Source organism: Protopterus annectens, chromosome 2.part1 (assembly GCF_019279795.1).
Source record: "Protopterus annectens isolate FY-2018-M chromosome 2.part1, PAN1.0, whole genome shotgun sequence".
Lineage (NCBI taxonomy): Eukaryota > Metazoa > Chordata > Ceratodontiformes > Protopteridae > Protopterus > Protopterus annectens.
The window spans coordinates 1834366401-1834382028 of record NC_056729.1 but is presented as its reverse complement, the minus strand read 5'-3'; the positions used below and the strand labels follow the sequence as shown (position 1 = coordinate 1834382028).

The window sequence follows — 15628 nt, the reverse complement described above, 5'->3', positions numbered from 1 at the left end:
CTCAGTGCAAACCCAGGAACAGTAGACCGCCAAGAATTCAGTCTCAGGCTACGCATAGATCAAAGCAGTAGGGGGCTCCCACATCCAAAGCAGGGAGTAGTAAGCCACCCCCCTATGGAAAAATGGCACAATGACTTAACCTTAACCCTTCCAAGCCCTGCTCAACTACTTGTTCCCTTAGGAGGAAAGCTCGCCCTGCATGCAAATAACTGGGAACTCATTACCCAGGGCAAATGGGTTTTCAACATAGTTTCCTGAGGTTACAGATTCCACTTCCACACACTACCAACCCCAAATGGTTGGCCAGACCTCCCCCCAAATCAATGGGCGGAGGCCCAACAGTAGGTTCTCTCGCTTCTCAGTATCAGGGCTATTCAGCCTATCCCAGCAGAACAAAGAGGACAAGGTTTTTATTCAAGACTTTTTCTTGTACCCAGAAATGACAGCTCCTGGTGTCCTATCCTGGACCTCTCTATTCTAAACATCTTTTTGGTAATCCCAAAATTCAAAATGCTAGCACTTCAACAGCTGCTTCTTATGCTAGGCAAAGATGCCTGGTTGGCAACCTTAGACTTAAAGGAAGCTTACCTGCACATTCCAATAAGGGAATCTTGCAGGAAATGCCTACGCTTCAGAGCAGGCTCCATGCACTATCAGTTCTCTGCACTTCCCTTTGGCTTGTCTACTGCGCCCACGGTATTCACAAAGTGTCTAGCTCCAGCCATTGCATTTTGCAGGGAGAGAAATATTCAAATGTACCCATACCTGGACGATTGTCTGATTCAGGCAGAAAGCCAAGACATGCTATTAAAACATCTGGCATTTGTAAAGAAACTTCTAACCTTGCTGGGGTACACCATAAACAAAAAGAAATCTCATCTAGTACCCCGCCAGCAAATTGTATTCCTGGGAGCAAGTTTGAACACAACTTCCCAGATGGCTTACCTTACTCCAGAGAAACAAGTTTATTTCACAGCCTACTTCACACTACTGGCCACAAAGACCCAGCTATCTGCAAGGAAAATCCTGAAAGCCCTATGGTTCACGGCCGCTTGCATTCTACTAATTCCATATACAAGACTGCATATGAGGAAACTACAGTGGTATCTAAAAAGCCTATGGCGTCAACATTCTCAGGACCTGGAATCAATGATTCCTATCATCCCTTGTATAAAGACAGAGTTCATTTGGTGGGCAGAGGCCTGCCACCTCAACAAGGGGCTCCCTTTCAATCTACCCCTTGCCACCCAAACCCTGACTACAGACGCATCAGACTATGCATGGGGGACTCACTTGGCAGGGCGGTGCATTCAGGGCAAATGGAACCCGAGTCAGATGCACCTGCATATCAACCAAAAAGAAATGTTAGCTGTACAGAATTTCCTGACAGCCTTCAAAGACCACATCCTTCCAGGACAGTTATTGGTAAAGACAGACAGCACCACAGTTATGTGGTACATAAACAAGCAGGGGGAACCCACTTGTACCCTCTCTGCAGACTAGCCATGGCTCTGTGGAACTCAGCCTTGAGCTACCAAGTGCACCTACAAGCTCAGTTCCTGCCAGGCAAGCTAAATTCACTGGCAGACAACCTAAGCAGAAATCTCATGGACCCACATAAATGGAAACTGGCACCAAAAGTATTCACCCTCTTGAGGAACAAATGGGAGACTCCAGAGATAGACATGTTTGCCTCCCCTCAGAACTACCAATTGGACAAATTCTGCACAAGGACTCCCCACAGTCAAGCTTGGAAAGTGGATGCCCTGTACTTTACCTGAGAAAGCCTCTCAGTTTATGCCTTTCCCCCTCTGCCTCTCCTCTTGAAGGTTCTGCTAAAGATCAAACCGAACAAACCAAGGACAATACTGATTGCACCAAACTGGCCTCGCCAGCACTGGTACCCCCTCTTGTGCAGTATGATACTGCTGGATCCATGGCACCTACCTCAGACACCTTCCCTGCTGTCCCAGCAGGCAGGCCAGATTCTGCACCCTCAACTTCAAACCCTGAACCTTGCAGCCTGGCTAATTATTTGAGCTCTCCAATAGCATCCCTCAGTAAGCAGGTGCTAGAGGTCATTCTGGAAGCAAGGAGACCTAGTACTAGAAAATCCTATGCTGAAAAGTGGAAAAGATACTGTTCCTGGAGCCAGACCCAGGATATGGGCACTACAGTGCCCAGTTTACCTCATATTCTTCATATTTAACAGAAATGCTCCACGAGGGCCTATCCTTCTCGTCAATTAAAATTCTTGCCTCTGCAATTTCAGCACATTATAATACTGAATCACCCCTTTTCTCTCACCCTCTGTTAAAACAATTCCTCAGAGGGGCTAAAAATTTAAGACCCCCCCCCCCCGGCGTGCCCCTACTCTAGCCTGGGACCTTAACTTTATATTGGAAAAGCTCACGCTCCCTCCATTTGAACCAGTTGCAACTGCAGAGTTGAAATTCCTTTCTTGGAAAACAGCCTTCTTTCTAGCCATCACTTCAGCAAGAAGAGTGTCTGAATTACAGGCCCTCATGGCAGTGGAGCCCTTCATTATCTTCCATGCAGACAAGGTTTCCCTCAGGACCAATCCTTCCTTTATGCCCAAGGTGGTGTCTAGTGTGGCCCTAAATCAAATCATTCCATTCATTTGCCTACCTTTTTCCCTAATCCACAAAACAAAGGAGAACTAATTCTGCACTCTTTGGACATGCACAGACAACTTAGATTTTATTTGGACAGGACTAAGCCTCTCAGAAAATCTGAACAGCTGCTAGTTGGCTTTGCTGCAGGGGCAGAGAGGAAGGCCATTTCAAAGCAAACCATTTCTAAATGGATAGCCCATTGCATTCATTTCTGCTGTAAGCACCATGGAAAACCTACCCCACAGGGGATAAGATCACATTCCACCAGGGCTGCATCTACCTCTACAGCCTTTCTCAGAGGGGTCCCTACCAGGGACATCCTAGAAGCTGCTACCTGGAGCTCTGTTCATACTTTCACCAAGCATTACCACATGCCTATTTTTTTCTAAATCCAGAGGTGGTTTTGCCACTGCAGTGTTGCAGGGCTTAATTGCTGGTCCTAATGCTCTCTATTTCCTCCTCCCTTCCTTAGCTTTGGGAATCTACCCAAATGTAATGACTGCAACAGTGAAACACGAAGAACATAGTACAGTTGTGTACACTTACCATAAATGTAGATGTTCGAGTGTATTCACTGTTGCAGTCCTGGTTACCCTCCCTCCAGCCCCATGACTTCTCTTGGCTTTACCTTTCTTTCTTGTTTGGTGTATTTGAGCTTTCTGGTGTTTTTTCTTTTTGTTGGAGGTGTAACAACATATAATTGCTTCCGATTATGGGGGCACTTGAAATCTGGGGCAAGAAAAACTGATGTAATGGCGTTGGCTGCATGTTTTATACCCCTGACGACCTGATGTCATGGAAGAAGAGACCGCATCCGATGCAGGAATCCAAGACTCTGGTATTCAGGCCAGCTGAGGGCTACCTGCAGGCAGATAACCGAAATGTAATGACCGTAACAGTGAATACACTTGAACATCTACATTTATGGTAATTGTACACAACTGTACTTTTTTGAAGGCCACAGGTCTCTTTCTGCAGCACTTCTTTCCTTTGACTTTTTTCTAACTTTTCTTCCACTTTTTTCTAACTTTTCTTCCATTTTGCTGAGTCCTTGGATCTCCCTGTGTGATGTTAGGGTGGCAGTGGTTACTGACTTCAGTATGCTTTTTTATGTAGTGATGAGGTTTGCAGAGCTTAATATCAGCTCTCAAGAATGGAGGAGTTGAGGAGTAAATCTTAACCGAGCAGTTTTACCACATACCATGTAATAGCACCATTCTTCACATATGTGATTATAAAATATTCTCTGTTTTCTGCTCTTTTTCCATTTTAGATGTGACAAGATTTATTTGTATTAGCTGTTTTTTATGTTTTGTTTTAGTTTCTTAAGGTGTGTTTTTGTTTCTTCAGATGCAGTTTCCAATAAACTGCAGAATAATAATGTGTACACTATTGCAAAGAGAAATGTGGAGGGACAGGACATGTTGTATCAGTCTCTGAAACTAACCAATGGAATATGGATCTTAGCAGAACTGAGAATTCAGCCAGGGAACCCTAATTACACGGTAAGTCTTGGTGTGACTTTGCTATAGCATTTTCTGTTTGTAACTGCGAAGTTTGCATCAGAAAGTAACACAGTTTTATATGCCTTTAGAATTAGACCTGTAGTAGAGATTATTTCTTTAATCAGTTGACTCTTTTGGAATGTAAAATCCAGTAGAATAGGATACCCCAGTTTGTATTCCAGTGTAAAGGGAATGCAGATGTTCATGGAACTTTGTGTATCAATTCTGCAATTAAGTGGTCCTGTTTATTTCTCTGATGTACTTCCTTATCACTGTTGTGGTATTCATCACATATGGGATCTCCTGCCAAGGATAGCCAATGTCCAGCCAGTATACCAAAGCCTTTGCTTCCTATCCACATCATATGCCAGACATAATGCTTCCTGCATAGACATAGGGCATAAAGATGACATATGCATGCTCAATTATCAGAACTTCTTTGTTGCCAGTCCAAATGCCACAGTTTAACTTCTGTCTGAATGCCCTTCACTCAGCTGGGTTCTACCAAGTCATTTACAGATAAGTGTCCCATTTGGGGTATCTCCTTCCTTTTTTTGTATACTTAGGGTTCATGTTATTCAGGAAGGGAACATGTCAGTATGGGATGCAGATTCCCTATAAAGACTAATACGAGAAATGGTCATTATGCCTAGGTGCTTCACACGATCATGCCCAGTGTACCATTTGTCAGGCTTTTGTTCTCAAAATACTTCACAGCCATCTGTCCCCTTTAACTGTTTATCTTGGGAACCAACATCTCAAACTTTTGATCCAGGGTACCATGGCCAAATCCATCCACCCCAGGGTACAGCCTTCTCTTAAAAAGACCAAAAAGTCTCAGTTTGACTCCACTGTTTTCCACCCTCTCCCAGACGTCTTTCTTGGGGTGGATGAAGACCCAAAGATTGTCAGTGTAAATACTGGTTTCCTGTGTTGCAGCTCTGTATGATGGCAGCATGGAACCAGCTTCTTTGATGTCCTCTGAGGCGATACATAAATCTGCCATGGGTATTGAGAAGGAGCCATGGCTGATCATTTCAGAAGGGTCTAAGGAGTCCCCCAGATTCTGGTTAGGAAAGATGAACTGTTACCCTTGTTGAGTCTAGGCATGACTGTGAGCCTCTTAGGTTGGTCAAAGCTAACGTTCCACTTAGGAAGAAGCAGAAAAGTAAACACATTCTATCCATTGATAAGGGTCCTCTGAGAGAATGGCAGGACTTTACTCAGGGCTGGTTCAATACCCTGATGGCCTCAAGACCTACTCATGGGATATCTGTTCCTACTTCTTTTTGATCATCTACTCCAGCCAAAAGGACTAGGGAGTCTGATTCTTCAGATAAGGATGTGAATTCAGGAGATGAATCATTGACCTGCTGTTCACAAATTACCTCACCTTTGGGCTGTGGGTCTGAGTGAGAGGATTTCATGAGTCCTGACACTCCATTTGAGGAGTTGTGCTTTGGGGACACAGTAGTTTTCATGATGGAGCATTTTAAGTGTGATTGCTCACAAGTCTCTAATATTCAATAGCGGTGTTATAAGCTGTTGCAGATGGAATCTCCTAAATCTTGTGCTGTTCACCTATGTTGGATACCTTTTTGGATATGTTTGCAGCTGCCTCTTTGGTGCTTGATTCCCACCCTCTAAGAACACTGACCATTTTTATAAGGTGGCAGCGGCCTTTTAAGTACACTTACAAGTGTCCTTCTTCAGACCCTGCTGTGGATTCTGTTTCTGCTAACAAATTATCCAAGCTTTTATTCTCCTCCAGGCTTCTTCCTCCTGATAAATTTAGTTGATATCTAGAGATGCTGGGGAAAACAGTATACATTTCTACCACTCTGGACTTAAGTTATAAAACCCGTATGACTGTGTAAGTTTTGGTCCTTTTGTCTCATCTTTGGTGGAGATGTCAACCCTTCCTTACTCTGAAGGTAAGACTGTTGTCCTCTCCTTATTGAGTTCCACTTTGCAGGTAGCCTGTCACTCTAGCAGATGTAGTTATGATGCAGCTAATATATCTTCTAGAGCAGCTTCTTCTGGTTCAGTTATGAAGAGGTACTCTTGGCTTCATCTCCAGGCTTTACCTGGTGATATTAAGGCAATGCTCCTAGATGCTTTTTTTGGACAATCAGTATCTCTTGGTTAAGGCTGCTGCTGACTTAGACTCTACAAGACAAAAGTAAAGTTATGTTGGAAATTAAGCATACCCAAGTTCAACAACCTATCCTTCTAATTCTGCCTTTGTTTATAGGCAGCCTCGTCAGCCTTCTAAATTGAAAACGGTTCCTAAGTCTGTGTTCTCTGATACACCCACCTAGACTTCTAAACTCAAAAGACCAGTTTTCAGGACCAATCTGCTTCCATCTGATTTACTTTCTCATCATATAGCCTCAATCTTACCTGTGACACTGGACACACTGCAATTTGCATACAGGACAAACCAGAGTACAGAGGGTGCCATCTCACTAGCTGTCCATGAAACACTGACCCAAGACTGCTATTCATCGATTTCAGTTCTGCCTTCAACACTGTCATCCCTCAGAATCTGATATCGAAGCTACTTCAACTGGGCATCGACTGTCATTTATGCATTTGGATTCTGAGCTTCCTTACTGAAAGGCCTCAAAAGGTTTGTGTGGGAGACAACAGCTCTGGAAGTATCATCCTGAACACAGGAGTACCACAGGGGTATGTCTTAAGCCCTCTAATTTTCACTCTGCTGACACATGACTGCATTGGCCACACATGAGACAAATAGAATCATCAAGTTTGCAAATGACACCACTGTTATAGGCCTAGTCAAAGACTGAGAGGAGGAGACCTACAGGAAAGAGATTGTTGCTGTCACACCAGACCAGTAGTTGTTCAATCTAGCATTGAATGTCAGCAAGACAAAGGAGTTGATTTGTTGATTTCAGAAGATCTCAAGTACCACACAAACCTCTAGTGATGAAAGGGATAACAGTGGAAAGGGTCAAGAGTACAAAGTTCTTAGGTGTTCATATCACTGACAACTTATCCTGGTCAGTCTGTGTCCAGCACAGTCAAAAAAGCTCAGCAGCGCTTGCACTTTCTAAGGAAACTTAGGAAGGGAAAAATTATCAAGCTCCATACTTCAGACATTTTTGTAGGGACACCTTTGAAAGTGTCATGACTAACAGCATTGCGGTCTGGTGTGGGAGCTGTAACAGTCAGGAACGGAAGGCTCTCAAGAGAGTTGTAAGGTCGGCAGAAAGAATCGTTGGCACCTCCCTTACACCTCTGGAGGATCTACATAAATGCCGGTGCATCAACAGGGCCAAAAGAATCCCAGCGACCCAACGCATCCTGCCAATGGTCTGTACACTCACCTGTCCTCAGGCAGGAGATAACAGAAGCTTGCATTGTAAGACCACCAGACTAAAAAAAAAAGTTTCTTTGCGCTCTCCATTAGACTGTTGAACTCTTGGGAAAACCAACCATGATGTCTGTTACATAACCAGCCTATCAATGGGCTTATTTTATGGATGTGCAATAACTAAGTGCAGTACTAAGTTAGCTCACCTACACACTGAAGGACTGTAAAGTGCAATATACAAACTGCAATAATTCATTCTGTTCATAGATATGCTGCTATTGTTTCAATTTTACTTTGACAATATTACCTTCATATTGTTCCTTGTCTTCTTTGTCTCCTGTTCTGGGATGGGTGTGAGTCACTGCTGTCCTACTTTACTTACAGATTGCTACTTATTAAAATTCTACTGTGATATTTTATTAATTTTTCTCTGTATGTGCGATTGTTTCCTGCATTGAGAATGAAGCATTGTAATTTTGTTCAGCTACACTGCTGTGTAAATGTTCTTCGTGTTTCACTGTTGCAGTCTTCACACTTGGGTTATCTGCCTGCAGGTAGCCCTCAGTTGGCCAGAATACCAGAGACTTAGCATTTCTGCGTCGGATGCTGTCGCTTCTGCCATGACGTCAGATCGTCGGGGTATAAAAACAGGCAGCCGATGCCATTACATCAGTCTTTCTTGCCGAGGAGGAGCCCAAAGCAGAAGTAGTTCGCAAGTGCCGGTCGGCCACTACTTGAATTTTTCATTTTCGAGTTGAATAATCCTGAAGTCTTCTAAAGCTAAGTACCCCATTGGGGATCCTTTTGTCTTGCTCTAAACAGATGTCAGAAAAAGTTAGCAAATTGTCTTGCCTGTGGAAAGCAAATACCTCGCAGAGATTTTCATTCTTACTGCGTCACCTGTTTAGGCCCAGACCACGGCGTCCCTCACTGACTGTTTTGTGCCTTGTTTAACGACCGAACCATTCATTAGGCTATCTTTGTTGCTAAATTCTTTCGCTCTCGATCACCGTATTCTGAAATGGCTTCAGTAAGCCATCCGACTACCGATTATTCCGAAAAAACTTAAAGATAAAGACAGAGACAGATAGCATAGGTCCAAAACTGCCGACGACGCTTCCGTTAAACTAGTCGCCAGTCAGCCGGTGCTCAGTGAGGTGCCTTTGCAGCCCCTGATGCCCGCTTCTATGGATTCGCAGGCCTCTGCTGAGACCTATATGGAGTCCGGTGTGCCACGAGATGCTTCTTCGACTATGGAACCAGCAGATGTCTCTACCTTGGATGAGTCTGGAGCCATTGTGCAGGGAGTTTTTCATCATACCGATATTCGAATCAAACCGACAACTTCATTTTTAAGTAAAACTACCAAGTTTTTTAGGCCCAGAATACATACTACGCCTAGAAAACTGATGACCAGCGTGCATGCTCAGGCACCTATGCCTCAAAAACAAATGCTTAGAGTGGCTGAAGACCTTATTACGCTGATTAGGGGAAGCCAGCCTTCCCCTGCTAAGAGAGCAATAACTCAGTCCCGTACAGGTTCTACAGATCAGGAGTCCGATGACTCTCTTCTTTCTGTTTATGAAGACATGCCCTTATTCTGCCTATGAGGATTCAGATGCAGAGGAATTAATTCCCTCTGCCTCCCCTCCAGAGGATTTTTCTTTTGATGAAACCTTGCATACCTTAAGGGAGCATTTCCAGTGGGAATGTCAAGACTGTCCTCAGTCCAAAAAGAGCCTCAAAGAATTTTTAGAGTTGCCTCAGCACAGGCCCTTAGCTATATCCCCTCTCCTGGATGATCTTTTCATGGAATTCAGTCTTACTCCAGACACTTTACCTCCAGCCCCTAGGAAACCAGACAGGTACTACAGAGTACCTGATTCTCACAAGTTTCTTGTCAAGAATCCTACTGCTGATCCAGAGATCATTTCCCAGGGACCTAAAGGTATTAAGGCTACTACAGCCAAAAATCCTACCCCTTCGGACAGGAATTCCAGAAATGTGGACAGATGGGGTAAGAAGGGTATATACCTCTGCAACTCTTGCTGTCAGGGCATTGAATTGCCAGTTTCACATGCTGAAATACCAGCATCATATTATGGAAATTATTAAACAAAAAGTGGCAACCTTTCCAGATTATGCAGAAAATAAAGAATTGCAGAAGCTTTTGCACTCTGCAAACCAAGTTAGTAAGCATACTTTGCAGTGTGGCTTTGATGCCCTAGAAGCATCTTGCAGGGCAGCAGTTATTGGCTCTGTACTGAGAAGACATGCTTGGCTGAAGGAGCAGACCTTGCCAGATCATGTAAAATCTAAATTACTAGATGCTCCTTTGAATAAGGACTGTTTGGCACCAAAGCAGAAGAAGTTCTTAAAAAGATGGAAAAAAAGGCTAAATCTATGCAAACTGTTAAAGAATTCGTACAAGTGCAACCACTTAGATTCAGTAGGCGTTGCCCTTCAAAACACTGGTCCTTTCCAACTCCTTCCAAGCCTTCCCAAACAAGACCCAGGGAAAACAGACCACCCAGACTACAGTCTCAGGGTATGCAGAGATCTAAGCAATGGAGTGCCCCCACCCCTAAAGCAGGGAGTGGTAAGACACCTCCGTATGGAAAAAACTCACAATGACTTCTCAAGTCTGCTTCCCAATCCAGTTGCTTGTGCCCCTAGGAGGAAAACTTGCATGCCCATTACTCAAGACCGATGGGTCCTCAACATTCTATCCCAGAGGTACAAATTTTATTTCCATTCACTGCCAACCCCAAGCGGGTTCCAGACCTCCTTCCAAACCAGTGGGCAGAAGCTCAAAACCAAGTAGTTTCCCTGCTCAATATCAGACCTATTCAGCCTGTTCCAGTAGAATAGAGGGGTCAAGGATTCTATTCCAGACTTTTCCTGGTACCCAGGAAAGAGGGCTCTTGGCACCCAATCCTGGATCTTTACACTCTCAATACCTTCCTGGTGGTACCAAAATTCAAGATGCTTACCCTGCAACAGCTTCTCTCAATGTTAGCCAAGGATGCCTGGTTAGTCACCCTAGATTTAAAATAAACCTGTCTGCACATCCCCATAAGGGAGTCATGTAGGAAGTATCTACGTTTCAGAGCAGAAGTCTGTGCATTATCAGATGTTCATCGTGTTACCCTGCTGCAGTCATCACACTTGGGGTTATCCTGTCGTCAGGCAGTCCCGCAGTCGGCTGGAATTCCAAAGTCTTGGTCCGGCGTCGGTTGCTGTCGCCTCTTCCCTGACGTCAGTGCTCCAGGGGTATATATAATGCAACCAACGCCATTTTCTTCAGTCTTTCTTGCCGCGCGGTGCCCGAAGCAGAAGCAGTTCGCAAGTGCCGGTCGGCCGACTCCTGAGATTTTCAAATTCGAATTTCAGACCAAAGTCTTCTATAAAGCTAAGTACCCCGTTGGGGAAACTTTTCTTGCCTCAGACCGATGTCAGAAAAAGTTAACAATTGTATTTCTTGTGGGAAGCAAATACCTCATAAGGATTTTCATTCTTATTGCATACCTTGCCTAGGCCCAGACCACAACGTCACTTCTTGTCGGTTTTGTGCTAGGTTTAATAAGCGTACTATTAAAAGACAATTTGATTTCACATGACACTACTTCGGTAGGAAATTTAACTACAACATGCCGTCGGAGCAACCGACTACCGGCGTGCACAAAAAACGCAGGGATAAGGACAGGCAGCCCAGGCCTAAGCCAGTTTCCGAGGCCTCTGCTGATCCGGTCTCTGGTTCTCCGGTCCTCAGTGGGGCTCCGACGCAGCCCCTGACTACCGCAGATCTGGAACCCGAGACCGTTACGGAAATTTTGACGGAATGTACCATTCCGACGCAGCCTTTTACTTCAGGCCCTTCCGATAACTTTGCTTCAAAAGACGTCGGTGCTACGGAAACGCCGTCAGTTTCTGAAGACGTTTTCAGACCGACGACTGTCGCCATTAAAACGTTTTCTAAGTCAAGGACTCCTAAATCTAAAAGGACTGCACTTCAGTCTCCTGTTCAAGGCCCTATGCCTAAGAAACAGATGCTCAAAATGGCTGAAGATTTGATTTCTTTAATCAGGGGTTCACAGCCCCCTCCTGACAAAAGGCCTAGACAAGAGGAAGATTTTGCTTCCTCTGAGCAAATGTCCATTTCTTCAGACTCCTCTGAGGACCAAGACTATTCCTTCTCTCCTTATGAAGATTCTGATGCTGAGGACTCTATTCCCTCAGCTTCTCCTCCTGAAGACTACTCCTTTGGGGAAACTTTACACACTATGAGGGAACATTTTCACTGGGAAGGTCAAGACTACTCTGATTCAAAGATAAGGCTCAGAGAGTTTCTTTTACTCCCCCAACATAGACCACTTGCCATCCCACCAGTTTTGGACATTGTGGATGATGTCTATTTAGAATCCAGTTTCAACCCAGACTCTCTACCTCCTGCTCCTAAGCCTGACAGATACTACAGAGTGCCTGATTCCCACAAATTTCTTTACAAAAGCCCAGTAGCTGACCCAGAGACTATCTCCCAGGGTCCCAAGGGGGCTAAGGCATCTATGGCTAAAAACCCAGTACCTTCTGAGAGGGATTCCAGAGCACTAGACAGGTGGGGGAAAAAGGTTTACACCTCAGCCACACTAGCTATGAGGGCACTGAATTGTCAATTTCATATGCTTAAGTATCAGCAGTTTCTAATCTCTCAGTTAAAGCAAAGAATAACCACTCTTCCTCAACAATCTGAATTGAAAGAAGTACAGGATCTGTTGCACGCCACTGAGCAGGTGGGCAAACATTCCTTACAATGTGGGTTTGATTCTTTGGAGGCCTCCTGCAGAGCAGCTGTCACTGGGTCTGTTATACGTAGGCATGCTTGGTTAAAGGAACAAACTCTGCCTGATCATGTTAAATCAAAACTATTAGATGCTCCCTTACAGCAGGATGTTCTTTTTAGAGTTAAAGCAGAAGAAGTTTTAAAGAAAATGGAAGATAAGGCAAAATCTATGCAGACAGTCAAAGATTTCCTACAAGTACAACCCCCTCGCTTCAGCAGAAACAGGCTAACAAAAAATTGGTCCTTTCCAGCCACTGACAGACCACAGAGGGGTAAATACAGACGCCCAAGGGGCAGAGGACAACCACAAGCCCAGTATAAACCTCGCCAATGGGGCACTACAACACAGAAGGGAGGAGAAGACAGGTCTCAATCCACCAGAAGGCAAACTCAATGACTTGCACCTCATCTGGCCAAGCAATATTCTCTTGGCAGCCCCCTTGGGGGGGGGAAACTCGCACTTTTTGCAGACAACTGGCACATAGTCACAAAGGACAAATGGGTCCTAGACATAATTTTACGAGGATACAGATTCCACTTTCACACCTTGCCAATGAAAATAGGAATGCCAAACCTGCCACAAAATCAATGGGCAGAGGCACAAAAGCAAATTACAGCTCTCATGGACATGAGAGCCATTCAACTGGTACCTACTCGAGAGCAAGGCCAAGGATTTTACTCAAGACTCTTTCTAGTGCCCAGAAAGGACAATGCCTGGAGACCAATTCTGGACCTTTCAATTCTAAACACTTACTTACAAGTACCCAAATTCAAGATGCTAACACTACAGCAGCTACTTCCCATGTTGGGCAAGGAAGCATGGCTAGTAACGTTGGACCTCAAGGAGGCATACCTGCATGTCCCTATCAGACAAAGTTGCAGAAGATGCCTCCGTTTCATTGCAGGTTCAACCCATTACCAATTCTCTGCACTGCCCTTTGGCTTATCTACTGCGCCCAGAGTTTTCACAAAATGCCTGGCACCAGTAATTGTATACTGCAGACAAAGAGGAATTCAAATATATCCATACCTGGACGACTGCCTCATCCAAGCAGAAAGCAAAGACAGTCTCTTACATCATCTGGCCTTTGTAAAGCATCTAGTAAACTGCCTGGGGTACACAGTAAACGAAAAGAAGTCAAAACTAGTACCCTCACAAAAAATGACATTCCTGGGTGCCAGCCTGAATACAACAACCCAGAAGGCTTATCTTACGCCAGACAAGCAACTACAACTGACTCAATATTTCAAGACAATGGCAACAAAGACCCAATTAACTGCAAGAAAAATTCTGCAGGCTTTGGGCTTCATGGCATCTTGCATACTAATAATACCATTTGCAAAGCTGCATATGAGGAAATTACAGTGGTACCTAAAAAGTGTATGGTCTCAACACAGCCACAGCTTGGACAAAATGATATCTCTCATTCTCTGCCTACAACAGAAATTTCTATGGTGGTCACAGGCATGTCACCTCAACAAGGGTCAGCCTTTCATCTTGCCCCCAGCCAGGCAGACTATCACAACAGATGCTTCAGACTACGCCTGGGGGGCACACATGGCAGGACAATGCATTCAAGGCCTATGGACAGCAGATCAAAGAAATCTGCACATAAATCAAAAAGAGATGCTAGCTGTACAGAAAGCTCTGACAGCCTTCAAGGATCTATTACATCCAGGACAACTTGCAATAAAGACGGACAACACCACAGTAATGTGGTACATAAACAAACAAGGGGGTCCACATTCCTACCCTCTATGCAGGCAAGCAATGATCTTATGGAACACAGCTCTGGCCTACCAAGTCCAGTTACAAGCTCAATTCCTGCCAGGACAGAAGAACACATTGGCAGACAACCTCAGCAGAAACATCAAAGATCCCCAAGAGTGGAAAATAGATCCACAAATATTTGCAATGATAACTCAAAAATGGGGCCTTCCAAACATAGACCTGTTTGCCAGTCCTCAAAACTACCAACTGACAAAATTTTGTACAAGGACATTCCACCATCAAGCTTGGAAAGTGGACTCTCTCTCTTTCAGTTGGAAAATCCTGACAGCATATGCCTTCCCTCCATTACCTCTCCTCACAAAGCTTCTTTTGAAGGTCAAAAAGGAGAGACCACGACTGATTCTCATAGCCCCAGACTGGCCACGCCAGCACTGGTACCCGCTATTGAAAAATATGGCCCACAGCCCACCATGGATATTGCCTGAAATACCCCATTTGCTCACACAACAAAACAAACAGATTCTTCACAGTCATCTCAAAACTTTAAATCTGGCTGCATGGCAAATCCACTAAACATCCAACCAGCTCCTCTTTCACAAGCAGTTCTGGATGTTATTCTGGAAGCCAGGAGGCCAAGCACCAGGAAGGCTTATTCGGACAAATGGAAAAGGTTTTGCGCCTGGAACCAAGCTAAAGGCCAAGACACAATTCAGCCTCACATGCCTCACATTCTACAGTATTTAGCTGAGATGTTGCACAAAGGACTTTCCTTTTCCTCAATTAAAATCCATGCTTCAGCTATTTCAGCTCACTACAACACGGTTCCACCTTTATTTTCACATCCCCTTCTAAGGCAGTTCCTCAGAGGGGCAAAAAACATTAGACCACCCAGGAAAGCTCCTACACCAACATGGGACCTTAACTTTGTTCTGGAAAAACTAACGCTACCTCCCTTTGAACCAGCTTTCTCTGCAGATCTTCAGTTCCTATCATGGAAGACTGCCCTGCTCCTAGCAATAACTTCAGCTAGGAGAGTCTCAGAGCTACAGGCACTAATGGCAGTGGAACCTTTCCTCATTTTTCATCAAGACAGAGTTTCTCTACAAACTAATCCTTCCTTTATGCCTAAGGTGGTTTCCAGTGTAGCTTTAAATCAAACCATCCACTTACCCACCTTCTTCCCCAATCCACAGAACAAAGGTGAGAGACTCCTGCATTCCTTGGACATTCACAGGCAGCTTCGTTACTACTTGGACAAAACTAAGGCTTTCAGAAATACTGACCAGCTCTTTATATCCTATGCTACAGCTTCTCAAGGGAAGGCTATATCTAAGCAAACCATTTCTAAATGGATAGATCATTGCATACGTTTCTGCTATACCCATCATGGCAAACCAGTTCCTGCCACCATTAGATCCCACTCTACCAGGGCAACAGCTACCTCTACAGCCTTTCCAACCAAGAAAATTTTAGAAGCTGCAACTTGGAGTTCAGTACACACCTTTACCAAACACCATCACTTACCTCTTTACTCTAAGTCCAGGGCGGGCTTCGCCACTGCAGTTCTGCAGGGCC

The 15628-nt window shown here is 44.5% G+C and overlaps 1 protein-coding gene across 3 annotated transcripts in view; it reads left to right on the top strand.

The window, feature by feature from the left end:
- AP2B1 (adaptor related protein complex 2 subunit beta 1) overlaps window positions 1-15628 on the top strand; it is a 1330026-nt gene that overhangs the window by 1191367 nt on the left and 123031 nt on the right. For all 3 annotated transcript variants that reach the window (XM_044063279.1, XM_044063277.1, XM_044063278.1), the window contains one exon: window positions 3987-4141. In XM_044063279.1, coding sequence (XP_043919214.1) covers window positions 3987-4141 — 155 coding nt within the window. The remainder of the gene's footprint in view (window positions 1-3986; window positions 4142-15628) is intronic.